Below are 27,990 nucleotides of genomic sequence, written 5' to 3'. Positions count from 1 at the left end.
AGAGAGAGAGAGAGAGAGAAATGTACTAAAGATCGTGTCTCGCAGTAACTGAGTGAATGGACCGCGGCGACTTGCACCGTTGATGTTATTTGTTAAAGAACAACTGCTCCTCTGGCACTTGGATTTCCGTGCGCGAAACGTCCGTGAGTGTAACTAGAAACTGCGAAATAACGGGTAAGCCTTAACTGGAACAGGAGAACGAGTTATCCTAACATCTGTTTTTTCATTTCTTCATCTGCGGGCTCCTCGATCGCACTCTGCTCTTCATAAGGCTTCAACTGTTTGTTTTTTTTGCCTGGCAATTAATTTAAATGTAGGAAGAAGCTGTTCCCAAAACCCTAGCTGACATTCCTGCTTCATTTCGTTCCCCATCTCATCTTTAACAATGATGCTGAAAAGCTGGTCATATGATTTCATTTTTTTATGATCAACGAAAAGCTGAAGATTCCAGACAGATGTGGGGAGTTAGGGGTTAATGAGTGGAAGAAATCACCCACATCTAAACTAGATGTGGATAACGATAGAGCTGACAGGTCTGTGTTTCATTTCCTTGAGCAACTTGTGTCCCTGTCTTCCCAGATGCCGGACCTCCTCCTCCTCAGCATTTATCGCTGCCTACCTCAGTAATACAATCATTTATTTCCAGTGATAGATATAGTACACATCAACAAGAATTCAATATTCTTTGGATATCTAGTGCTTGGTTGGAAGTGTTTTGGATAAATTTTGTGAGAAATGGAATATTTGTGCACTTCTCTCTGCATTAAGCAACCCCGGGTCGCCCATAGCACAGGCCTCTGTCGGAGCACAGCTGGCTCTCCCCTGCTTCAGCATCACTGTCAATCTATCCATTCCCCACACTAACTTCAATTAATGGCTTCTCGGGGCAAGTTGCATTGTCTTTGAGCCAGCTTAATGCTGCAGACTGATGATTGTGTTGTGAACCTGAACCCCGCCCCCACGAATGTTCTCCCCGTGCCGAGTTCTTTAGTGATGCTGTTTTCCACATTAAAATGTTACATTTTAACATGCTGGATCTTGTTGCTGGCTGATCTTATCATTTTCATTACCTCCTCCCTCCCTCCCCTCAGATCCTATAAAATAACACTGCTCTGAACAAAGACGTTTAACATTTGGACCATTATGTCTGTTGCCAGCAGTTAGCACTATCCAGTTACATTCCTTTGTTCTTCCAACAAGCCTATATCTCCCCTTTTTAGAATATTTAAATATATGAAGGGTAAAACAATGAATCAAATAAAAATGATGAGTGGGCACATGCCAGAATAAAAGCAGGAGATGGATACATAGAGTCATAGAGATGTACAGCATAGAAACAGACCCTTTGGTCCAACCCATCCATGCCGACCAGATATACCAAACCAATCAAGTCCCACCTGCCTGTACCCGGCCCATATCTCTCCAAACCCTTCTTATTCATATACCCATCCAGATGCCTTTTAAATGTTGCAATTGTACCAGCCTCCACCACATCCTCTGGCAGCTCATTCCATACACGTACCACCCTCTACGTAAAACGTTGCCCCTTAGATCCCTTTTTATACTTTTCCCCTCTCACCCTAAACTTACGCCCTCTAGTTCTGGACTCCTCCATCCAAGGGAAAAGACTTCGTCTATTTATCCTATCCATGCCCCTCATGATTAGACTATCTACAGTGTGGAAACAGGCCCTTCAGCCCAAGTCCACACCAACCCTCTGAAGAGTAACCCAACCAGACCCATTTCCCTCTGACTAACACGATGGGCAATTTAGCATGGCCAATTCATCTGACCTACACATCTTTGGATTGTGGGAGGAAACCAGAAGAAACCCACACAGACACTGGGAGAATGTGCAAACTTCACACAGACAGTTGCCCGAGGCTGGAATTGAACCTGGGACCCTGGTGCTGTGAGGCAGCAGTGCTAACCACTGAGCCACCATGCCACTAACTCTATGCCAATCATAAAACCAAACTAAACTAGTCCCATCTGCTTGTGTTTGGCCCATATCCCTCCAAATGTTTCCGATGCATGAACTTATCCAAATGCCCTTTAAATGGGTTCCTTGGGTGAAAAGATAAATGAGATGACAGGACGTCTGGAGGACATTCTACAAAGCACAGTTGAGGCAGCTGATGGTATGGTATCTGTGGTACAGTGCATTGCTGTCACTAAATGTCTGTCATGATTCATCATATATTTCAGCTCAAACTGTCTTAATATCTTTTAAGGAAACAATAGATAAACACATGAGCAAGAAATGTGTATAAAGCTATGCTGGTATAGTGAGATGGAGATACTTATCTGGTGCATAAAGACCAATGTAAACCAAGTGAGTTAAATGGCCTGTTTCTATGTTGTACGTTTAGGAATTCCTTCTAAAAACCACTGAGGACTAACTCCCTAATATCTCTAAATAGAGATAGTAATCTTCTGTGTTAAAACAAATTCTCCTGCCATTTCCCTTGTTCTTTTCAGTGATTACTTAATTATTTTCCTCTAGATAGCCAAAAATAGAAAAAATGTTTCCAGATTGTTATTGAATTTGAAGGATTTTGATATCCAATCTACTTTTTAAAAAAAAATCTGCTACCAGCTTTTCTCCTAATGAACATTTCACATTTCTCACTTATGGGCTTATAGTGAATTTCAAATGTACCATTTACATTGAGAAAGGCACCTAAAACGTAATACGTAATATTCAACAACAATTGGGCATTTATATAGCTTGTCAAAAGAGTAAGATGACCCAAGGCTCTTTATGCAAACATGATGATTAATCAAAATTTGAGAATGAGACAATTGAGGAAATGGATGTTAGGGCAGATGACCAAATATATGATCAAAGAGATAACTTTCCAGGAGCATCTCAACAGAATTGGAAACATTTAGGAAGGGAATTTCTGAAGTTGGGCTTAAGGTACAGCTGCCACCAATAGGAATTGGGGATGTGCAAGAGGTAGGAAAGTATGATCTTAGGGAGTGAACATGACATGGTGTGTGTCATGAGACTGGCAGCAGGGTTTTGAATCAGCAGACGTGTTTGGAGGGTGGAAGCTGACTGGGAAAGTATTGGGAGTGGAATTAACAACGTCACTGACTGGTTGAATATAGGAAATTCCAAGGGTGGAAGTAAGCCAAGTTGGTAATAGAGTAGGTATGTGGTTGGAAGCTCCGTATAGGGTAACAAAAACATCAAAGGTATGAATTGTCTATTTCAGCCTCAGAAGGCAGCTCAGTGGGTGACACGGTGGCACAGTGGTTAGCACTGCTGCCTCACAGCGCCTGAGACCTGGGTTCAATTCCCGACTCAGGCGACTGACTGTGTGGAGTTTGCACGTTCTCCCCGTGTCTGCGTGGGTTTCCTCCGGGTGCTCCGGTTTCCTCCCACGGTCCAAAGATGTGCGGGTCAGATGAATTGGCCATGCTAAATTGCCCGTAGTGCTAGGTAAGGGGGTAAATGTATGGGTGGGTTGCGCTTCGGCGGGTCGGTGTGGACTTGTTGGGCCGAAAGGCCTGTTCCCACACTGTAAGTAATCTAATCTAATCTAAACAGTGAAGTAGTTGGTCAGAATCAAACATAGTGACTTCTGAGTGTGGCCTGACCAACATTTAGTACCAGTTTAACATGACATTTAGGTTTTTTTTGTACTCTTCATCCCTATTTTCAACTGCTGGGATTTGATTTTCTCTTAGCTTGTCTTCCTGCTTTTAGAGCATACCTGAAATCCCAAAGTTTTCTCTGCTCTTGTACATTAAATGACACTTTTTTAAAAAGTGTTACATTTTCTCTCATTTTGTGATGAAGAATGAATCACCTCCCATGTCTCTACATTAATTTTAAACAGCATTTGTCCGAAGACTCCAAGGTAATTCACTGCTGACTCAGCAATTTTAAAGTGTAGTCTCTGCCATGTAGAAAATGTGGCAATTAATATGCACACAGCAAACCTCCATGGCCAGTGTTATGGGGATGACTACATTATCTTGAGCAAAGAACAATACAGCACAGGAACAGGCCCTTTGGCCCGCCAAGCCAGCAGCGACTTACTTTGCCCTTCCATACTAAAACTGTCTTCACTTACAGGATCCATATCACTCGATTCCCTTCATATTCGTGAGTTCTTCCAGGTGCTTCTTGAATGCTGAATCTGTTTTACTGAAACAATTTGAGGTATTAATATTGGCTGGATGCTGGCTAGAACTCTCCAATGTTGTGGGCGGCACGGTGGCACAGTGGTTAGCACTGCTGCCTCACAGCGCCTGAAGACCCGGGTTCAATTCCCGACTCAGGCGACTGACTGTGTGGAGTTTGCACGTTCTCCCCGTGTCTGCGTGGGTTTCCTCCGGGTGCTCCGGTTTCCTCCCACAGTCCAAAGATGTGCGGGTCAGGTGAATTGGCCATGCTAAATCGCCCGTAGTGTTAGGTAAGGGGTAAATGTAGGGGTGTGGGTGGGTTGCGCTTCGGCGGGTTGGTGTGGACTTGTTGGGCCGAAGGGCCTGTTTCCACACTGTAAGTAATCTAATGTGAATTAGAAGCAGGAGTAGGCCATTCGGTCCCTCAAACTTGATCCATCATTCAATAAGATCATAGCTGGTCTGATTATGACCTCATATCCATCTACCCGCCTATCCTTGACAATGTTTCAGCCCATTGCTTAATAGGAATTTACTTCCCAATGCCTTAAATATATTCAAGGGCTATGTTTCCATCATATTTTCTGGAGAAGAGTTCCCATGACCCTCAGAAAAAACTTTGCCTAATCGGATTTGAATAAGAGATCTGATTTTTAAAAACTGTAACTCCTAGTACTTTTATTCTCCAAAAAGAGGACTTGTTGGGCCGAAGGGCCTGTTTCCACACTGTAAGTCTAATCTAAAACCACTTTTAAATGATTTCACGGAATTTTTTTCATTTATCTTTGATAGTGCAGCAGTTGAAATCCGAGTACTGACTCTGAAGTGAAACAGTTTCCAGCACAATCAAGGCTGATAACATAACAACTGCATTGGCCTGTACTCCACAGCTACCTTTGCACACCTGATTTTGACTTTTTGTCTCATTTTATGGTCTTTGTCAAATCTGAGCAAAATCTTCATTTAAAAAATAGAGCAAAGGGAGTGCATAAATTGGATCGGCGATGAATCAGGAAATAGTTTGCAAACCCAATGGCCAGAATGCTTCTAATCTGTTTGCGGTTGTCTACCTGCCATTCAATGGGTAATTCAGGAAAACAGTCTATTCCAAGGGGAAAGTTAAACTTGCTCCCAAAATTGTTTGAGGCAAAGCTGGATAAGTACATGAGGGAGAAAAGAAGGATATGCTGAGAGGGTTAGATTAAGTAGGATGTGAGGAAAATCATGCAGGTCATAATCTGTGCCAGTTAATTTCATTTTATTCATGAAATTGTGGGTGTCATTAGTTTTTATGCCTCGCCCTGGAGAAGGTGATGATGATCCAACTCTAAAACCACTGCAATTCCTCTGGTGAATTCATTCCTATAGTGCAGTTTGGTTGAGAGTGACGCAGCAGCAAAGAGGGATCCACAATTATACTTCCAAATCAGGATGGTAAGTGACTTGAAAGGGAACTTGCAGGTGATCGTGGTTCAATGTACTTGCTGCCCATCTTCTAGGCTGTAGAGATCTCTGATTTGGAAAGTATTAAAGAAACCTTGAGGACGTGCTTCACCGTCGCAATGCTTGTTGCTAAGGGAGTGAATGCTTTATAGTAATGGTTGGAGTGTGAATTAAGCAGGCTGCTTTGTCATGAATGGTGTTGCATATGAACATACAAAGTAGTAGGCCATTTGGCCCCTGAGTTATTGATAAAGTTAGGACTGATCTAATTGTGGCCTCCACTTTCCTTTCTACTTGCTATACACTTTGACATATTGTCAGCCAAGAAATAACCTACCTCTGCCTTAACAATATTCTAAGACCCTGGCTCCACCTTCTTAAGGAAAGGGAGTTTGAGATTTTTGACCCTGCAAAAAAGATTCTCCTTCCTTTCACCTTAAGTGGAACATCGCCTTATTTTTAAACTATACCTTTTTTTCAGTGCCCTCCCACAAGGGGAAATATCACTTTGATCCAGGCTCAGGATCTTTTGATTCAGTAAGATACTACTTCGTCTTCTACATGTCAATCAACATCAACTCTGCATGTTCAATCTTTTCTCCTAAGACAGCCCTTACTAGGACTCCACTCAGTGAATTTTTTCTGCACTGCTTCTCACACAGTTTCATGCTTTCATAAATAAGCAAACTCTGTACACAGTAGTTCAGATGTGGTCTCACCAATCCCCTGTTAGACTTTGGCAAAATCTCCTTGCAATAAACAACATGCTATCTTCCTTCTTAATCACTTGCTGCACCTGGAAATTAACTGTGATTCCTGTACCAGGGCACTTGCATCATTCTGTATCATGGAATTCTGCAATCTGTCATTTAAATAAATACACTGCTTTTCTATTCTTACTGACAGGGTGAAAAGTTTCACATTCTCCCCCAATATACTACATTTGCCAAATTTGTACCCATTCAATTTATCTAAATGTTTTCATCCTCCTTGAAAACTTACTATTTTATCCATGTCATCAGCAAATTTAACTAGAATATACTCAGTCCCTTAATCTGTGTCATTGATATTAATTGTAAATAGTTAAGCATCTTTAATGTTTTTGGCAATGCACTCATACAGGCAAGGGAAGAGTATTAACTCCATCACACTGTTGATCTATGCCTTTATAGATGGTGGAATGGCTCTAGAAAGTTGAGATAAGGTCACTGTGCAGAATTACTGTAGCTAGAAGATGACTAGGTATGTGTGTGGTTGGACTCCAACCGTATTGCTGTTTAGTTTAGGGCCAATAGTTGCATTCAGCATGTTAATTAGGAGATTTAGTTATGGTAATCACAGAACTATTACTGAGCAGAAAAAGGCCATTCACCTATTGTCACCACTGGCTCTCTGAAAATTTTAGCTTGGTGCCAATCTCCTGTTTATCCCTGTAATATGCATTTTTTTTTGTATTTTCAATAATTATCCAATACTGTCTTGAATGCCTCAACCACACTTGCCTCAACCACAATTCTAAGCAATGCATTCTATACCCTAACTACAAACTGTCTTTAAAACAAGTTTTTTTTTCTCACCTTGCATTTGTTTCTTCTGCAAAACATTTTAAAACTGTGCTGTCTGATTCTTGATCTATTTACAAGTGTGAACAATTTCTCCATATACACACTATTCAGAATTTTTAAAAATTCTATCAAATCTTTTGAGCCTTCTCTCTGATGAAAACAGTCCCAACCTTTTCAAGCATTACACATTACAGAGTATCTTCTCCCTAGAACCATGCTTATAAACCTGTTCTGCATTGTGTCCAATGTATTTAGATCATTCCTATAATGTGGTGCCAGAACTATACACAGTACTCCAGCTGAGGTCTAATCAGTGTCTTTTATAAATTCAATATAATCTCCCTACACTTGTACTCTATACTCCTATTCATGAAGCCTACAATACAGTACAGGTAATTGTTACAACGCATGTTTTGTCGATGTGATTAAACTGTAAAGCGATTGACAAATTGGGGACACTGTTTCTACAGCATGAACTTTTAAAATGTGTTGGCCATAACACGATTACAGCAGCAATACTTTTAAAAGCTGTTTCTATACAGTGATTTTTTTTCTATAATATGGGGTTGCACAAGAATTCAACTATCACATTATAGAAAAACTGTGCTTTATTAACAGCTCTCACAATCTGACCTGCCACCTTTAATAACATGTACGTATACACTTAGGTCTCTCAGTTCCTACATATCTTTCAGGATGATATCTTCTATTTTGTTTTATCTGTCAATGGTCATTGTGCCAAAGTGCATCATCTTGTGCTTCTGCATATTTGAAATTATTCTACCATGTAATTGCCCACTCCACCAATGTGTCAATGTCCTTTTGAAGTTCTAGACTGTCCTTTTTTCTTTCTTTTCTCCTTTTTTTTTCTTTTCTTTCCCCTCAGCTAATTTTGCATCAACATTGCTACTGTTCATTTTATTCCATGACCAATAACTCCCCTTACACGTTTGTTTGGAATTCTATCAAACTTTTGAAAGTCCATGCCCACCACATCAACAGCCTTTCCTCATTAACTATCTCCAATATCCCTTCAAGAAAACCCCAGCTTAGTCAACATAATTTTCACTTTAAAAAAAAATTCATGCTGGCTGTTCTGAAGCAATCTATATTTTTTCCAAATAACTATAAAATTGTTTCTGGAAAGTTCCCTACCACCAAGTTAAACCGACTAGTCTGTAATTACTGGTTCAATCTTCCTTTTCTTTTGAACACCAGTGTAATGCAGAAAGAGGAAATGGTTAGACTCACTTAGGTGGAAATTGTCATTCATTGGTATTGTGTGTTGCAAATGTTACTTGATGTTTATCGTTAACATTGTACAGCTCTTGCTGCATGTGGGCAGGGACTGCTTCATTATTTGGGGTGCCATAAGTGGAACTGCATATTGCAAAATATCCTCAGTTGTGACTTTATGGTGGAGGAAGGAAATAAGGAAAATGGTTGGTCTTGGGACACTGCTCTGAGAAACTCCTGTGTAATGTTTCAGGACTGAAATGACTGGCTTCTTCCAACCGCAACCATCTTCCTTTGTGCCAGGTATGATTTAAACCCATGGAGAACTCTAACCCTATCCTGACCCCAATTTCCATTGGCTTCAGTTTTACAAAGTCTCCTCTTTGCCACATGTGATTAAATGATGCCTTCTACAATGTCTCTGGAGATCCTGTTCTTTTGCCCATGTTTGGACTAAGACTGTAATGCTAGCTGGAGCCTAGTGGTTCCAGAAGTTTCTGACATGGCCATTGAGTGGACTATTGTTGGGTAATCGTCACTTGATAGCACTGGTGATATCTTCCCTGAATTTGCTGATAATTGAATGAAATGACATGAACTGGATTTGATTTGTCCTGCGTTATGCAACTAGGATGCAGCTGGGCAACTTACCACTTTTTGACTGAGTAGATGCCCATATTAAAGCTTTATTGCATTGGCTTTGCTGGAGGAAAGGTTAGTTCTAGAGCACAAGTCTTCAGTGATATAACAATGTCAAGTTAGGGCCCATAATCATTGCTGTATTCAATGTACTCCTGTGTTTCTCAGTAACGTGCAGAGTGAATCAGATTGATAGAAGATGGTAACCGAGGTTTCAGCCTTGCCTTTTTCCCTTGCATGCTAGGCTGTGCCAATATGGAGGAGGATTTATTAAGAATCTCTTCCTCCCAATAGTTGTTTATTTGATCACAATCATTCACAACTAGATGTTACTGGGCTGCAAAGCTTTGATTTTGTGTTGAGTATGGGTTTGGTTAACTATGGTCAGCACATGCTTTTGCTATCTAGCATGTATATGGCCCCTGTGTTGTAATTTCTTCAGGTTAGCGTCTCACTTTAAAGTATACATGTTTTGCTCCTGGCATGCTGTTCTACACTCTACATTAAACGGTGGCTGATCCCTGGTTTAATGATTGAGGAATTTGCCAAACTTGAGGCTGCAAATTGTGGTTGAATATAATTCTGCTATTGCATCACTGATGCCTAATGTTGGGTTGCCAGATCAGTTCTGAATCTATCCTACCAATCCTAGATGTAATGCCACAATGTATTCTAATTACCAGTAATAGAGATTATAATTTACCAGTAACAAAAATTATTTATTCCTGCATTAAAGAACTCTAAGTAAAATAAATGAGTTTTAACTTTTGTTTTAAAGTTGGGATTAATCCTGTTGTTTTGTACAGAACAAGAGGGAATTGCCCTCAAGCTGACGGCAGTGAGAAACCTCCATTCCAAAAAAAACAGGATCCAATCAGAACTAATCTAAACCCACATCATCCGAAACCTTCTGGGCACCAGTGCTTGATGCACTGATAAAAGGTTATTTAAAAAGAATCAAAGCTAATGGCAGACTCCAGCAGTGCTACACGCCCAGCAAGTGATTCTTCCCCCTCACATGCTGCTCTTCCCTGTGGTGTTAATTGCATCTTCTGACTTTAACACAATTCAAGGCAGATGTTTCCTTTTGAACATTTCTGATGCCCGTTTTAAGCTGACAGTAATTGAGTCTGCAGATTCGATAATGTCCTGCAGGGGTTCTGAGGGGAACTGAGGAGCCTAGGAAAGGGCACATTCACATACAAAGCAATTTGTCTGTCTGCTCAAATCAGATTTGCCTTTTGTATATAGATAAAATCAGAAGTAGATATAAAATGTACATGCTGAAACAACAGGCCATTCAGCCCAAACGTCTACGACACTATCCATATTTCCTTCATGCAACAGAGAATCATTGAATCCCTACAGTATAGAAACAGGCCCTTTGGCCCAACAAGTCCACACCGACCCTATGAAGAGTAACCCACACAGAACTGTTCCCCTATCCAATATTTAACCATGAATAATGTATTTACCTACACATCCCGGAACACACTGGGCAATTTAGCATGGCCAATTCACCTAACCCTGTGGTAGGAAACCGAGCACCTGGAGGAAACCCACGCAGAGATGGTGAGAATGTGAAACTCCCCACAGACAGGTGCCTGAGGTTGGAATTGAATAAGGGACCCTGGCTCTTTGAGGGAGTAGTGCTAACCATTGAGCCATCATACCACCCTATCATCAATGAGTGTTATATTTTAAATACAACCAACAGATTAATGGCTGAATTAATTCAATAAATACTTTAATTTGAGTTTAAAGTTTTTAAGCTGACATACAAAAAGGCATTAAAGAGCAGCAGAGGAGGTGACAATGACTGGAAATGCTTCTCTGCTGAAGCATGCAACTATTTTTACTTCTGTTGCCAGCCATTTTGACTGTGGAAAAGCTATTAAAAAATTAAGGCCTGAAATTTGATTGCATTTGGTTTGAAGTTCACCGCTATGGCATCTTTGATATAGTTTGTGATTGAGAGCTGCAGCTCCACAGTGAACACCTGTACACACATTCTGATGAGAGAAGAACCAGTTCAATGATTCTCATTTTCTTTATAGCCATCTCTGGAGAAAAATAGCATTCAAATATCATATTTTTGCAAGATGAGTCACATCAGTTAGTTGAATTTCTTGATTATGTTGTCAAAGTGAAAAATCTGTCCTACATCTGACCTGGCCTTTGAAGACAAAAAGAAAGCAAATATTTCTGCGTTCCCTTCTCACATTGGGAGGTGTACAACCTCCACTTCATTGCAGCACTGATAAGAAATAAAAGCAGGAGTAGGCCATTTGGTCTCTAGATCAGTTTAGTGAACCTTTGTTGCACTCCCTCTATGGCAAGTAAATTTTCCTTTGGCAAAAAAAATCCCAAAAATGTACAGAACGCTCCAGGTGCTATCTCACCAGGGTTCTTTACAAATGTAGAAAGACTTCTTTACTACCGTACTTTAAAAATCTTCTTGTAATCAATGTCAATGTACCATTTGCTGCCTTGCTTGTTGCAGCGGCATGTTAGCTTTCAGTGACTTATGAACAAGGTCACCCAGATTCCCTTACTTATCAACACTTATTGCAATATCTCTCCAAGTAAGAGATACTCTGCATTTCTGACTTTTCTACTTAAGTGGATAATGTCACATTTTTCCACACACATCAGTTTTTTTTTATCCACTCATTTAACTTGAACAAATCTCCTTAATGCCTTTTTATGTCTTCCTTACAAAATTCCTACCTAGCTTTGTGTCGTCAGCAAACTTGGAAATATTACATTTGGTCCCCACATCCAAAACATTGTGATTGGACTGTGAATAGCCAGGGCTCAAGCATCCTTGCAATACCTCACTAATCATAGCTTACCAACCTGAGAATGACCATTTATTCCTACTATCTGTCTTCTCCTTGCTAACAATTCTCAATCCATACCAGGATATTTCACTATCCCATGTGTTCTAAAATCACTTATTCATGTTTCATGTGGGACATTAACAAAACTCTTCTGCAAATCAAATATACTGCGTCTACTGATTTCCCCTCCATCAATTCTGCTAGTTATATCCTCCAAAATCAGTTGGAAGAACATGATTTCACTTTCATAACTTCATGTTGGTCACTGCCTAATCCTGTTGTTATTGTTTCAAAAGGTTCTAGTTGTCACATCCTTAGTCATAGGTTCCAGCATTAAGCTTGCTATCGATGGGAGGCCAAAAGGTCTAAAGACCCCTGTTGTTTATCACCATCACCCTCCATTTTTTAATTTAAATTGGGAGGTTACATTTGCTACTTTCCAAACCACAGGACAAATTTCGGAATTTGAACAATGAACAACATATATAATTCTGAAAAATGTGTTGCTGGAAAGGCGCAGCAGGTCAGGCAGCATCCAAGGAGCAGAAGAGTAGAAAGTGAGGACTGCAGATGCTGGAAAAGCACAGCATATATATAATTCTACAGCCATTTCTTTCCACACTCAGATGTAGATCATCAGGTCCAGGGGATTTATCAAGTTTCAGTCCCATTAATTTCTTCAGTACTTTTTTACAAATACTTTTTTTTCAGTTCTTCACCAGCGTTCAGTTCTCTTATATTCCAGGGAGGTTATTTTAACTTGCACATTGAAGACAGACACAATTTTGTTTAGTTCTTTGACAGAGTTGCTGGTGTTTCCTCTTTTTGGAGAATAAAAGTACTAGGAGTTACAGTTTTTAAAAATCAGATCTCTTATTCAAATCCGATTAGGCAAAGTTTTTTCTGAGGGTCATGGGAACTCTTCTCCAGAAAATATGATGGAAACATAGCCCTTGAATATATTTAAGGCATTGGGAAGTAAATTCCTATTAAGCAATGGGGTGAAACATTGTCAAGGATAGGCGGGTAGATGGATATGAGGTCATAATCAGACCAGCTATGATCTTATTGAATGATGGATCAAGTTTGAGGGACCGAATGGCCTACTCCTGCTTCTAATTCACATTAGATTACTTACAGTGTGGAAACAGGCCCTTCGGCCCAACAAGTCCACACCAACCCGCCGAAGCGCAACCCACCCACACCCCTACATTTACCCCTTACCTAACACTACGGGCGATTTAGCATGGCCAATTCACCTGACCCGCACATCTTTGGACTGTGGGAGGAAACCGGAGCACCCGGAGGAAACCCACGCAGACACGGGGAGAACGTGCAAACTCCACACAGTCAGTCGCCTGAGTCGGGAATTGAACCCGGGTCTCAGGCGCTGTGAGGCAGCAGCGCTAACCACTGTGCCACCGTGCCGCCCACTAAAATTAGATTACTTACAGTGTGGAAACAGGCCCTTCGGCCCAACAAGTCCACACCGACCCGCAACCCACCCATACCCCTACATTTATCCCTTACCTAACACTACGGGCAATTTATCATGGCCAATTCACCTGAACCGCATATCTTTGGACTGTGGGAGGAAACCGGAGAAAACCCACGCAGACACAGGGAGAACGTGCAAACTCCACACAGTCAGTTGCCTGAGCCGGGAATTGAACCCGGATCTCAGGTGCTGTGAGGCAACAGTGCTAACCACTGTGCCACCGTGCCACCCTAACATGTTCATATTATTATGATTAGAGTTCCTTATACATTCTTTTTGGCACATACATTCTGTTCTTTCCTGGTACATCAAACAATGAACAGTTTTGTTACTTTATTTGGTCTCTCCTCAGTCTCTCCCATTCTTTAATTCACCTTGCAGCCCCTGCTTTCATCCACGTAAGCTGCAAGAAATTTGAACTGTGCTCAAATGAAAGAGGCCTTTCAGCCCATTGTCTACATGTTTGCTCTTTTTTCCAAGAAATCCAAATCTAGTCTTAAACACTTTGTTCAGCACCTTGCTGTTCTTCATTTTTAAATATCTATCCACCTTTCCCTTCAAAAATGCAATGGTCTCTGTCACAAGCATTCTCTGAAGTAAAGTACTCTTGCTCCAACCTTCCTGGATCCAAACAATTTCCTGTTACCCAAGCCTAAGAAAATAATCTTCCCAATGCATCCCTGATCCAATGTGATTGTATGTAAAACCGTGAACTAAATCCTCATTTGTAAAACTCACAGCACAGTCTTAGCATTAAATGAGATTCTGCGATTGGACAATGTTTGCTGGATAATCCCAAATGTACAAGGAATTATCATAGAATCCCTACAGTGTGGAAACAAGCCATCATGCCCAGCAAGTCCACACTGACCCCCCGAAGAGTATCCCACCCAGACCCATTCCCTATAACTCTACATTACATTTCCCCTGACTAATGCACCTAGCCTACACGTCCCTGTAAACGATGGGCACTTTAGCATGGCTAATTCCCCTTACCTGCACATCTTTGGACTGCAGGTGGAAACTGGAGGACCTTAAGGAAACCCACACAGACTCTGGGAGAATGCGCAAGCTCCACACAGACAGTCACCTGAGGCTGGAACTGAACTCTGGTTCCTGTGAGGCAGTAGTGCTAACCACCTAGCCACTGTGCTGACAACAAATTTAGGATTATCAGTCAGTGTAGTACAGTTGTGTATACTAGAAGCTACTTATATTATGTAGACAGAGCATGTTTAGGTACTGCACTGTTTCTACTTGACTAAATAAGTGACAGATGCTCACTGGTTCATTTCTCACCATAATACCCTGACCAATCCGTCAACCCATCTGGTTCAAAACTTAAACAAAGTTTGGCTGTTAAGTGTAAATCAGCATTAATCTGTGCCTTCTCCATGGCAATACATCTGTCTGTCAATCAGAGTCAACTTGCTCTCTCCTTTATCATGCAGCATAAATGTTGCTTTTCCCCTTTATTCTTGCAAAACAATATGATAAGTGCAAGACAAAGCAGTAAAATGGCATTTTTCAGCAATATTCGAGCTCTGTGCTACTAAATAATAAGTGTTCACTTTCATAAGGTATTATCTGAGGGATTGCAATTTAGATTGACATCTCAATACTTTACATCCCTTGAACTTCAGGACATGTGATTTCATTTCAAGGGTTACAGTGACAGGAAATGTCGAACAACAGCACAGCCAGTATTTCTCAGGCCAGAAAAGCAGTAGAACAGCTGAAGATGGAAGCCTGCATGGAAAGAATGAAGGTAAGTGGTACTTCCTGAAGATTCGTAATTGGAAAATTTTACTAAGGTGACAGTACTGAGGCCTTTTGAAAGAAAAAGAGAGCATCACCCTTATTTTACTCGCTTTACAACAATATGTGGGATGATTATACCAGAGTTGATTGCAAAGATATTCCTGAAGGCATAGCCACTAAAACTGGTAAATGACAGAGTGGTCTTACTTTCTTCAAAATGAAGCTTCATATGATTTAGTATGTTCATTTCTAAATATTACTACTTTAACTTTTGTTTCACTTCTGGGAATCAAGATTAAAAGCTTTTTCTTCACTTGCAAAACCTACCAGACCTTTTCTGTTCTGTGTGATCACGTCCAACCACAGACACCAACCAGAGCTAGGGTGAAGATTGGATTATACCGAAGGGGAGTACCAGGTGGTGAAAACCATGAACAGTGTGATCTCCTGGACTAATCTTTGTCACCTAGACTTTGAAGAGGAAGGTTTCAGACTTGTTGCTCATAATTGCCTGGAGTTTCTGAACTGCTTTTTCACTGCTCCCAGTAGAAAATAGAAACTGGAGTGGACCATTCAGTCTATCAGGCCCACTCTATCATTCAACATGATCATGTCTGTTTCACTAGCTTGACACCATACTCCTGTTCTTTACCATTACCCTTGACCCATTTAGTCTCTAGAAATCTTATCTGATCCTTTTTCAAACATGTTCAGTGACTTCACCTCCACAGTCTTCAGTGGTAGAGAATTCCACTTCTTGTCACTTTGTGAATGGAAAAAAAACCTTCCTCGCTGCAGTCTGCAATGGCCTACCCCATATGCTGATACAGTGATGCCTTGTCCTGGACTGCACAGACAGGGGAAATATCATTCCCGCATTCAATGTGTCTAGCTGCATCAAAATTTTATTTGTTTCAATTAGATGCCCCCTCACTTTTTCTAAACTTCAGTGAATACAAGACCAGTCAACTCAATCTCTTGTCCATTGACAATTCTGCCAAGCCAGATATCAACATGGTGAATGTTTGCTGCACCTTTCTTTATGGCTATTAGAGTATTTCTTGGGTAAGGAGACCAAATCTGCACACTTTACAATAGGTGTGGTTTTACCAAGGCCCTGTACAGCTGCAGTCAGACTTGCTTTTATACTCCACCCTCTTGCAACATACCATTTGCCTTCCCAATTGCATGCTGAACTTGCATGTTTGCTTTCAATGACCAGTGTGCAAGGACTCCCAGAAAGGGCTTTTGTGACATAATGGTAGTTTCCCTACCTGTTTTAAGTCCCAGATTCAAGTCCCCCCTCCTCCAGAGGTCTCTCCTAACACATCTGAACAGATTGTTTAGAAATACCCGTAAAGACAGTGAGGTCCCTGTACACATCAACCTTTCCCATACGATTACTATTTAAATAATACTGTGGTTCAGTTTCTCTTATCAAAGTGAACAACCTTTTTAACAATCAACATTTTGTTGTATGCTGTACATTTGCTTGGTCACTCAACATTCTAAATCACCTTGAAGACACTTTATATTTTTCCCACCACTCTCCATCCCATCTAATTCCAGAACAGTTCTGGCAGATTATTTCTTTAAAAAACAGAGGAAAATAGGCAATTACAGACTGTTTAGCTTAACATCAAAAGTGAGGAAAATGCTGATTCTTTTACAAAGTATGTCATAACAGGACACTGAATTTGCAAAGTCTTGTATGTGTTTTCTATGTGGATTTATGAACGAGGAACCATGTCTGAGAAGCCTGTAGTTTTTTGAAGGATCTAACTAGTAAAATAGTTAAAGGAAAATTAGTATCATCAGCAAACTTGAAAATATTATATTTGATTCCCTTATCCAAATTATTGAGCAATATTGGGGATCAAGCACTGATCCCTGCAGTACCCCACTTATTGCTGCCTTTTACTCCAAGGAAAACTTCCTTATTCTTAGTTTCTGTTTCTTGTGTGTGAATCGATTTTGAATCCATGCCAACATATTATCATCAATCACTTGTGCTTTGAATCTCCCCTCTGGATCTTTAAAAGTTTTCTGAAAATCCAAAAACACCACGTCCATTAGTTTTCCTTTTTTTTTTGTAGATATTTTTATTGAAATTTAACATTTTTGCAAATTTACAAAAATAAACAAAACTCTCAAATACAAGTACATCATCTTCATTGATGTACAATTAAATCATATATACAATAGTCATAATTTAACAAAGAAAAGAGAAAGAAAGAAAACAAAAAGAGAAAAAAAAACGAGAAAAGAAAGAAAAAAAACTCAACTTTCTACTAATCTAACCTATAACTAACCAGAGTGTATACCTAAGTCTCTTACATGCTCGGAATGTATAAACATCAAATATAATAAAACCCGTATTCGCGCAGGATTCCTCTCCCAAGGGGCCCCGGAGCAGCCCGGTCTGAAATCTTCACTAAATAAAAGCCCTTGTTAGGATGGCCGAAATATCTGCATTTATATAATTCAAAAAGGGCTGCCATATTTTATAAAATAATTCAGTCTTTCGGTGCACCATATTTGTGAGGAAGTCAAGGGGGATATATTCCATAATTAATCTGTGCCAATTTGAAAGTCCAGGGGGGTCCTCAGCCACCCAGTTCACCAAAATATTTTTCCTTGCACAGAAAGAGAGAATAGAAAATAGTCTCTTCCCATGCATATCCAGAGATGAGAGGTTCGAAAAGCCCAAAAGGAGAGATACAGGGTCCACCCTAATTTCCGTTCCTAAAATTTCTGTCAGGGTATTTGCCACTTTAGTCCAGTATCTGCGGATTTTCTGACAAGTCCACAGACAATGTGCAAGAGTACCCACCTCTATTTTGCATTTGGGACACATTGGAGATGCTCCTGCCTTAAATTTTGCCAGTCGAGCCGGAGCTATATGGGCCCTATGAAGTATCTTTAGTTGGATAGCCTGAGTTCTGTTACAGATAGCAATTCTTCTTAGTTTTCCTTTTAACTATTTTACTAGTTGTATCCTCCAAGAAACTACAGGCTTCTCAAATATGGTTCCTCTTTCATAAATCCACATTGGATTTGCAAAATCTTGTAGGTGTTTTCTGTGTCCTGTTATGACATACTTTATAATAGAATCAGCATTTTTCCCACTTCTGATGTTAAGCTAACCAGTCTGTAATTGTCCATATTCTCTTTTTTTTAAAAAAAAATCTGGTGGTATTCCATCTTCCTATCTGCCAGAACTGTTCTGAAATCTATAGAAAAAAAACATTCTTGAAGATGACACTCAGTACAACCAATACTCCACTTCTTCAGTACCACAGAATGCGGATGATCACATTGGGAATTTTATCAGCTTTCAGACCCATTAATTTCTCGAGTTTTTTTTAACCAATTTTAATTTCCTTCAATTCCTCCTTCCCAGTAGATTCTTCCTCCTGCCTCTCCCCAAGACTCCTCCTACTGTGGAAATAGGTATTTTCTTGACACTTGACACATGACACGTAAAAGAATGAATAGAGGAAGATTAGGGCCAATCAAGCATAATCGTGGGAAGTTGAGTGGAATCTGAGGAGATGGTGAAGCGTAACATGAATATTTTTCATCAGTATTCACACTGGAAAAAGACCATGCTGTCAAGGAGAATATTGAGATACAGGCTACTAGACTAGACGGGATTGAGGTTCACAGGAGGAGGTGTGAGCAATTCTGGAAAGTGTAAAAATGGATAAGTCCCCTGGGCCAGATGGGATTTATCCTAGGATTCTCTGGGAAGCCAGGGAGGAGATTGCAAAGCCTTTGGTTTTGATCTTCATGTTGTCATTATCTACAGGAGTAGTGCCAGAAGACTGAAGGATAGGAAATGTTGTCTCCTTGCTCAAGAAGGGGAGTAGAAACAACCCTGGTAATTATAGACCAGTGAGCCTTACTTCAGTTGTGGGTAAAAAGTTGGAAAAGGTTATAAGAGAGGATTTATAATCATCTCGATAGGAATGTTGATTAGTGATAGTCAACACTGCTTTGTGAAAGGTAGGTTGTGCCTCACAAACCTTTATTGAGTTCTTTGAGTTGATCACTAAACAGGTGAATGAGGGTTGATGTGGTGTGTATGGATTTCAATAAGGTGTTTGATAAGGTTGCCCATGGTAGGCTATTGCACAAAATATGGAGGCATGGGATTGAGGGTGATTTAGTAGTTTGGATCAGAAATTGGCTAGCTGAAAGAAGACAGAGGGTGGTGTTTGATGGGAAATGTTCATCCTGGAGTTCAGTTACTAGTGGCATACCACAAGGATCTGTTTTGGGACCACTGTTGTTTGTCATTTTTATAAATGACCTGGATGAGGGTGTAGATGGATGGGTAAGTTTTTGGATGACACTAAGGTCGGTGGAGGTGTGGATGGTGCTGGAGGCTGTTGCAGAGGGACATCGATAAGCTGCAGAGCTGGGCTGAGAGGTGGCAACTGAAGTTTAATGTGGAAAAGTGTGAGGTGATCCACTTTGGAAGGAGCATCAGGAATAGATAGTACTGGGCTAATGGTAAGATTCTTGGTAGTGTAGGTGAGCAGAGAGATCTGTGTCCATGTACATAGATTCCTGAAAGTTGCTACCCAGGTTGATAGGGTTGTTAAGAAGGCATGTGGTGTGTTAGCTTTTATTGGTAGAGGGATTGAGTTTCGGAGCCACAAGGTCATGCTGCAGCTCTACAAAACTCTGGTACAGCTGCACTTGGAGTATTGCATACAGTTTTGGTCACCGCATTATAGGAAGAATGTGGAAGCTTTGGAAAGGGTTCAAAAGAGATTTACTAAGATGTTGCCTGGCATGGAGGGAAGATCTTGTGAGGAAAGGCTGAGGGACTTGAGGCTGTTTTTGTTAGCGAGAAGAAGGATGCGAGGTGACTTAATTGAAACCTACAAGATAATCGGAGTTAAAAATCACAACACCAGGTGTGCTTCCAATTAAACCTGTTGGACTATAACCTGGTGTTGTGTGATTTTTAACTTCGTACACCCCAGTCCAACACCAGCATCTCCAAATCAAGATAATCAGTGGGCTAGATAGAGTGGACAGTAAGAGCCTTTTTACTCAGATAGTGAAGGCTAGCACAAGGGGACATATCTATCACCCCTCAACTTAAAGCTGTAGGACAGATGTCCGAGGTATCTTTATACACACAACGTTGCAGTAGCCTGCAACAGTTGTAGACTCTTCAACTTTAAGGGCATTTAAATTGTCAGTGGGTAAAGCTATGGATGGTAATGGAATAGTGTAGGGTAGATTGGTTCCACAGGATGGTGCAATCCGAAGCCTATGTTGAGGACTAAAAGGCCTATATTGTGCTGTAATGTTCTGGGTTTTTTTTGGATTAGATTACTTAGTGTGGAAACAGTCCCTTCGGCCCAACAAGTCCACACCGACCCTCCAAAGAGAAACCCACACAGACCCGTTTCCCCTACATTTTCCCCTTCACCTAACACTACGGGCAATTTGGCATGGCCAATTCATCTGACCCGCACATTTTTGGACTGTGGGAGGAAACCGGAGCACCCGGAGGAAACCCACGCAGACACGGGGAGAATGTGCAAACTCCACACAGACAGTTACTTGTTAATATCAGTTTGGACAGGCTGTTTGGAATAGCTAGTCTTTTCCTGTTTGATTTTTTTTTTTGCGTGTTAAGATGTATCTACATAAATCTTCCATATATCCACCTTAATTCTTGCTTCTCCATCGACGGTTTAGATTCTCCTTTTATTATATTGCACCCACCTATCCCAATCTTGCCCACTGATATCTCTTCCCTTTATCACCTCCTTCCAATTTTCAGAAGTGTGTCAAGTACCCATTGCACCCTTCCTCTGCATCCTCCACTTCCTACCTAGAGCATAGTGTCTATAAAATGAGTTCTAATTAGAGTAAGTAGTTGTTAATATTATGAATTACCAGCTAAAGCTCTTTTTGGCCAAGGGTAAACATTAACAGAGGCTGATATCAATGTATTTCTGAAAATTTCATCACACAGCTTTCTCTCTTCAACTGCCCTCTTCAGCCTATTTGCCCTCTTCATCTCCAGTAACTCCACAACCAAACGAAATCATTCAATGGAAAATGGAAAGCAACTTTTTTTGGAGATCCATATTAGCTTTCTCCCTTTCATTCCGTATCGAACAGATTAATGTTTAACTACAGGAAATCGTGGAGGGTCGGTAACTCCACACAGGTAAAGAGGGGAAAAAAACTAGATTGCAAAGCAGAGGAGTTCCAGTGACTCATACAATTCTTTCCATGTCTCATTTGGATGGTAATGACACAGCATTTAATGATACATTACTGTACTCATTAACACTATATATCTTACACTAAGCCATGGTTGAATGCAGACATTTTAATATAACGGTACACCCACCAAGCACTGAACAGTGAGAGAAAATAATTTCAAAAAACTGAAGCTGCTTCAGCACACTTTTTTTTGCCTCATTAAACTGCCCTGGTTGTTTGAAAACTACTGTCTTTTAGATCTTATGGCTAAATAGAGATTATACAGCCAGTGCTTGACTCTACAATTTTGAAACTCGCCAAAAAGAGCAGTAAACATCTTAATTAATGCTTTCGCACTGCCAGAATTCTACATTGCCTGTGATAGTTTTTTACTTGCATGTTTGACACATCCTTCGATGCTCTAGCTGCGTTTGATTTGCTCTCATTAGGTGTTGACAGACTCTTATTAAAAGATGACAATAGGCATCAGAACAAATAGGCACTTCAAATATATAACACACAAAGCTGCATCTTTTCAGGGAAATGATGGTTTTGATAAGAAGGTTTTCCTACTCTCACAGAAGCTTCCAGCATAATTATAGAGAAGCTCCCAGGATTTCACACAGGCTTTTTAATTGACAATTCCTAATCTTTCCCAACTATAAGTATTCTGACAGTTCATCAACAAATCATATCTATCATACTCTGTATTTTTTAATGCTGTAGTGAAAACAAAATGTTTGTTTTTATGAATGATGCCCAACAAAATAACCAATTTTATCTGACAGTAACTCATCTTTTCAAGATAGGATGGACAATAAGTGCTAGTCTAACCAGTAATGCCCACATCCTGTGAATGAACAAAAAAACCTGACGCTCTCATTGTGGTATTTTTACAAAGTGGCATTGATGTAGCAATGCCTGAAATGTAAAGTGCTCGCCCTTGTCCTTGTGTTCAAATCTATGCACAGCCTTGCCTCTCCCCAGTTCTATGACTGCCTTTGTTCACTCCAACTTTCCAAGATTTTGCATGACCCTGATTTCCACAATTGGTATCCTTGCATTTGGGTACCCTACCAAGATATCCAAATTCTTGAATTCCTTTCCTAAATCCCTCTGTCTGACTGTCCTGTTTTGACTCAAAAGTGTGGTGCTGGAAAAGCACAGTCAGACAGTATCTGAGGAGTGGGTGAGTCGGCATTTCAAGCATAAGCCCTTTATCAGGAATGTGAAGAGATTATGTTCAAAGTTGACTCACCTGCTCCTCAGATGCTGCCTTACTTGCTGTGCTTTTCCAGCACCACACCTTTTGACTCCTATCTGCAGACCTCACTTTCTCTTGGTTTTTGAAGCAATCTAAAGCTTTGTAAAAGCTTTTGGTCAGCTGTCCCAATATCTCCTTATTAGGTTTAATCTCGATTTGAATCTAACTATGTTTCTACGTAGCCATTTGATATGCTTTATTGCTTTAAAGGTACTCCATAACACAAGTTGTTTATCTTGCAAATCGGCAGTGATTCTTAACTTTCATAAATGGGGAATATATACATCTCTTATTGCTAAAAAAGATGCAGAAAGAATTGCCAGACTGTCCATGTTGTTTAGATTGCCTCATATTGTGAACTATAAAAGTAAGAAAGTTATGCTAAATATGTATAAATTACTCGTCAGGCCTCCATTGGTGTACTGGATTCAATCTGGCAACACCACTTTATGGAGGTTGTCGAGGTCAAGGTGAAACTGTGGACTCTGTGTATTAACCAGGAATGAATTGTACCCACTCTGATTTGAGAGACCAATGTCAGCTTTCTGCTAATATGTGCTCCCCTTGCTCCCATCAGGGTTGGAAGGAGCAGATAATCACTGCAGTAGAAATGACGACTGATTCGGTCTTAGTGGCTTGTGTGTGGCTATAGATGAGCCCACATGACTGAACAGCCAAACATTGGTGAGAAAAGGAAGCATGCAGCGTGAGAGACGTTCAGCTCTTCATCCCTTTCTTGGCACTTCGAAAGAGTTATCCAATTAGTTGCATTCTGTTTTAATCTTCCACAGCCCAGCAATTATTTCTCCTTTAATTGTATATCCATTTTGTTTTAACATTATGACTAAATTCTGCTTTCATCACCGTCAGGAATTATATTCCCAAATTTCACAATTTGATGTATAAATATTATATTTCTTCTCTACTCACCTGTATTTGTTTACTTGAGTCAAAGTGTGGTGCTGGAAAAGCACAGCCTGATGAAGAGCTTGCGCTCGAAACGTTGACTCTCCCACTTCTCAGATGCTGCCTGACTGGCTGTGCTTGTCCAGCGCCACACTTTTTTGACTCTGACCTCCAGTATCTGTAGTCCTCACTTTTTCTCCTATATTTCTTTACCAACTACCCTGAATCTACATTTCCTTGTTAATGATTTTCTACTTTCTCATTCAAAGAATCCTCAATTTTGAATATCTTTATTAGATTGTCCCGTTAAGCTGCTTCAAGTAAAACAACTCCAGTTTCTCCATGTAACTGTATTCTCCCGTTACTGGTTACCAAGGTGATAAATTATCTTCTGCACCTTCTCCATGGCCTTCTTAAAGTGTGATGCCCAGATTGGACAAAATATGCTTGTTGAGATCTAATCAATAATTTATCAACATTCAGTATCACTTTCTTTCTTTTGTAATCCATGCCTCTATTTATAAATCTTAGGATCTCATATGATTTTTAACAGCCTTTTATACTTGTCCTATCATCTTCAAAGAGGCATGTGAACTCCTAGGGTTCCATGTTCATGCACCCATTTTAAAATTGTACAATTTTACTTGTATTGCTACTTGTCTTTTTTTTTCCCCCAAAATATATTACTTCACACTTCTCTCCATTAAATTTTATGGGCCCTGTATGTGTCCATTTAATCAGTCTATGCCCTCCTAAAATTTGTTATTATCTGCTTCACTGGGTTTCTACTACTGTTTTGTGTGAAGATGTGCTTTTTGACAACACCCTTGATAGCCTGGCTTCCAATTTAAGTTTGTGCCCCCGTTATGGATTTTCCATCAGAGAGATCAGTTCCTATCAAATCCTATTATGCTCCAAACATTCATTATGATCACTTTGAAATGCAAGGGAATGCAGCCAAATGGCAACCTGACCTCATAGTTTAACCTTTTTGAGTATTGTTCTCGTTACATAAACACTGACTGCAACCTCTCAACTTATCTCCCGTCTGTTGGTGATTCGATGCATCTCCATACTGAACACTTAGGAGAATTACTAAGAGCAGTAAAGGCACAGAATGTAATGTCTCTCGTTGGATTTCTTCAACATTCATAAACAAGAGTGGCTCAGCAGCACCACTACTGCCTGTGCTAGTTGAATCTTTCAGGATTAGTAGTGAGTGAACAGATAAGAGGGAGAAAAACTACATGTCTCAACCTTAACAATCTAACTGTCACAGATGTATCTGTCCGTGACAGAGATGATGGAAATGCCCATAAAATCTTGAAGACTTGAACAGTGAAGGCATCCTCAATTGTTTTGCAGTGCAATACTTTTAAATTTGACAGATTTGGGACACATATCATGGCTTAAACATGGTATCCATGACACATTAAAGGCCATCAATAGCAGATTTGTATTAAAACAAAATCTGGAATTTCCTGATGCAGCATATCACTCACTTTACTGTTACCAGTAAGCCAGGGGACCAACAGTGGATTAATGAGGAATATTGCAGAGCATACCAAGGGCAACATTATATGAGAAGCCAACCTGATGAAGCCATAACTTAGATTCGCTTAGATGTGAAGTAGCAAAAACAGACCCGCAAAGATGCAAAGCAACATATTACAACAATGGCTAAGTGAACCCTTTTAACCAGATCACTTCAAAGCTCTGCAGTGCTCCTATATTTAGTGAAGAATGGCAGAGGACAATTAACAGGAGAAAAGAATTGCACAAACATCCCCATCATAAATGTGTCATTCCAGCATAAGATGGGGATGAAGTGTTGCAACAGTTTTCAGTTATATGTGCCAAGTGGTTGATCCATCTTAACCTCTTCTTGAGCTACCCCGCCATCACAATCCATTTAATTGCATGGTCAAGAAATCATTGAATGTCCAGGATACAGCAATGTTTATGGACCCTGACAATCTTCTGGCCTGCAGTATTAAAGATTGTGTGCTCCAGAACTAGCTTGGCTCCTAGCCAAACTACAATATACAGCTGCAATATTGGCATCAACCAGGCAATGCAGAAAGTTTCCCCTGTACGACTTGTCCACAAAATCAGACAAATGCAATCCAGCGTCATAACTTGCTCATCATGATGATTGCTGTGAGATCAAGTCTTTTCTTTTAATGAAACTCCTATTTGGCAAATTTGTTAGATTTTGTAGAGGATGTAATAATTAGGATACATATTTTAAAATAAAAACCTGTAATCATAAAACAAAAACAGAAATAGCTGGAGAAACTCAGCAGGTTTGGCAGCATCCCTGGAGAGAAAACACAGGCAGAACCCTTTTCCAGCTATTTCTGTTTATGTTTCAGATTCCCAGCATTCATCGTTCTTTTTTGGACCTATAATTGTAGTATACTTAGATTTCCAAAAAATATCAATTAATATGCCACACACAATTTTAAATTTAGAAAATAAGGTCTCATGGAATTGAGGAGAATAGATGAGAATGAGTAGAGGATCGGCTAATGGTCAAGAAGTAGAAATAATTGGAGTATTTTCAGTTTGTCAGGCTGTGACTAGTGGAGCATTGCAAGGATCACAGTTATGGCTCTTGATATTACAAATGCAATTAATGACTAAGATGAAAAAATGAAGAGTAACACCATTAAGTCTGCTGATGATACAAAGGTAGAAAAGTAAGCTGCAAGAAAGACTCAGACTTAGAGACTGCAAATAGATAAATAGGATGAGTGACTGGGTAACCAAGTGATAAATGGTGTATAACATAGCAAAGTATGAGGTTACTCAATTTGGTAATAACAATTATAGAAAATCAGAATGTATTTTTAAAAGGCATGATACTTCTAAATGTCGATGTTCAGAGGGACTTAAGCACACCTGAACAAGGCACACAAAATTAACATGCACGGATAGCAAGGAATTAGAAAGACAAATAGCATGTTAGCTTTGTTTGCAAGGGGACTGGAAAACAAGAATAAGTTGCTACAACTACTTAGAGTTTTGATGAGACCATACCTGGAAGTACTATCAGGATGTTGTGGTCTCTCTGAGGAAGCTTATACTTGCCTAGGAGACATGATGGGTAAAGGTTCCTTAGATTGATTCCTGAAATGTGAGGATTGTCTGTGTTGAGGTTAAATAAATTGGACCTTTTTAAAGTTGTTTTTTAAAAAAAGGAGACTATCTTATTGAACCAAGCAAGAAACTGAACACAGTGGCACAATCTCAGAATAAACAGCCAATTGTTTAGGACTGATATGAAGTGAAATTTGTTATTCAAAGGATCATTAATCTTTCAAATGATCTATCTTAGAGTTGTGGGTGTTTAATTACTTAGAATTTGTTCACAGTAAACTACATCGGTCTGGAGTCACATGTAAGCTGGACCAAGTAAGGACAACAGATTTCCTTATGTATAGAAAATTAGTGAGCCAGATAGGATTTTATGACCATAAATAATGGTTGCATGTTACAATTAGGCCAGCTCTCTATTGTAGGGTTTTTAAAATTATTTTCAAATTTCACTATCTGTCATTGTGTGATTCAGTCTGGTGTGCCCAGAATATTTGCCTGGGGTTCTGGATTGCTAGTCCATTAACATTATCACCACACCACCAACTCCTCTGGAATTCATTCATAGGAAGATGGGCATACCTTTACCAGACATACTGCAGCAGTTTATGTTTTAATTAGGCAATTCTCAATGGCAATTAGGGATGAACAACAAACGCTGGCCTTGCCAGCATACAAAGAATGAATAAAACAAAAAATGTTAAGAGCAGTTCAGCCAGAATATTCTCTCACTAATGCATCACTCAGGCAAAACCATTCCTAACCTTGGTCTTTCTTTGACATTCTAGGTATCAAAGGCATCAGCTGAGCTGATGGCTTACTGTGATGCTCACCTTAGGGACGATCCACTTATCGCCCCACTGCCTGCTTCTGAAAACCCATTCAGGGAGAAGAAGTTCTTCTGCATCATCCTCTGATAGTGATCAGTTGGGTTTGGGGAGGACAGGGCGTGGGGTGTGGAGTGAAGCAAGAACCACTGTGTTTGAACGGAAGATCACAGGCGTTGGGATTGTCACATGTGCATGCTATAATTATTGCTCCAGTTCTAGGGGGATGAACCCTACTGAGTGTTTTACGTTTACTATAGTTGTGACAACACAGACTTGTTTCAATTGCACAATCACAAAGGATTTAAAAGTAACTTCACTTTTTAAAAGAAACATAGGTATTTAGATGACTTTTTCTAACTAGAGCATTTCTTGTTTTGTATGTTAAATATAAAATGTTAAAAGCACAATTGCCTGGTGGCAGCAAGAAGTAGTGGCTTTGGAGAGAAGTTATGCATGTCCATTCTATTTTTACAGATTATACAGTGGAGATTGAACAACAGTATTAAATGTGCATGGAAAGAGAAAA

General features: G+C 40.0%; 1 protein-coding gene across 1 annotated transcript; it reads left to right on the top strand.

The window, feature by feature from the left end:
* Position 1: 1 nt before the first annotated feature.
* Positions 2 to 27,990, top strand: LOC132807195 (guanine nucleotide-binding protein G(I)/G(S)/G(O) subunit gamma-4). Its single transcript, XM_060821492.1, has 3 exons — positions 2 to 174; positions 15,029 to 15,132; positions 27,423 to 27,990. The coding sequence occupies exons 2-3, from the start codon at positions 15,046 to 15,048 to the stop codon at positions 27,549 to 27,551; spliced, it is 216 nt and encodes a 71-aa protein (XP_060677475.1). The 5' UTR covers positions 2 to 174; positions 15,029 to 15,045; the 3' UTR covers positions 27,552 to 27,990.

This window comes from Hemiscyllium ocellatum, chromosome 3, assembly GCF_020745735.1.
Source record: "Hemiscyllium ocellatum isolate sHemOce1 chromosome 3, sHemOce1.pat.X.cur, whole genome shotgun sequence".
NCBI classification, from domain to species: Eukaryota; Metazoa; Chordata; class Chondrichthyes; order Orectolobiformes; family Hemiscylliidae; genus Hemiscyllium; species Hemiscyllium ocellatum.
Note: the sequence above shows the minus strand (reverse complement) of the source record. Positions and strands in the feature narration are given on the sequence as shown.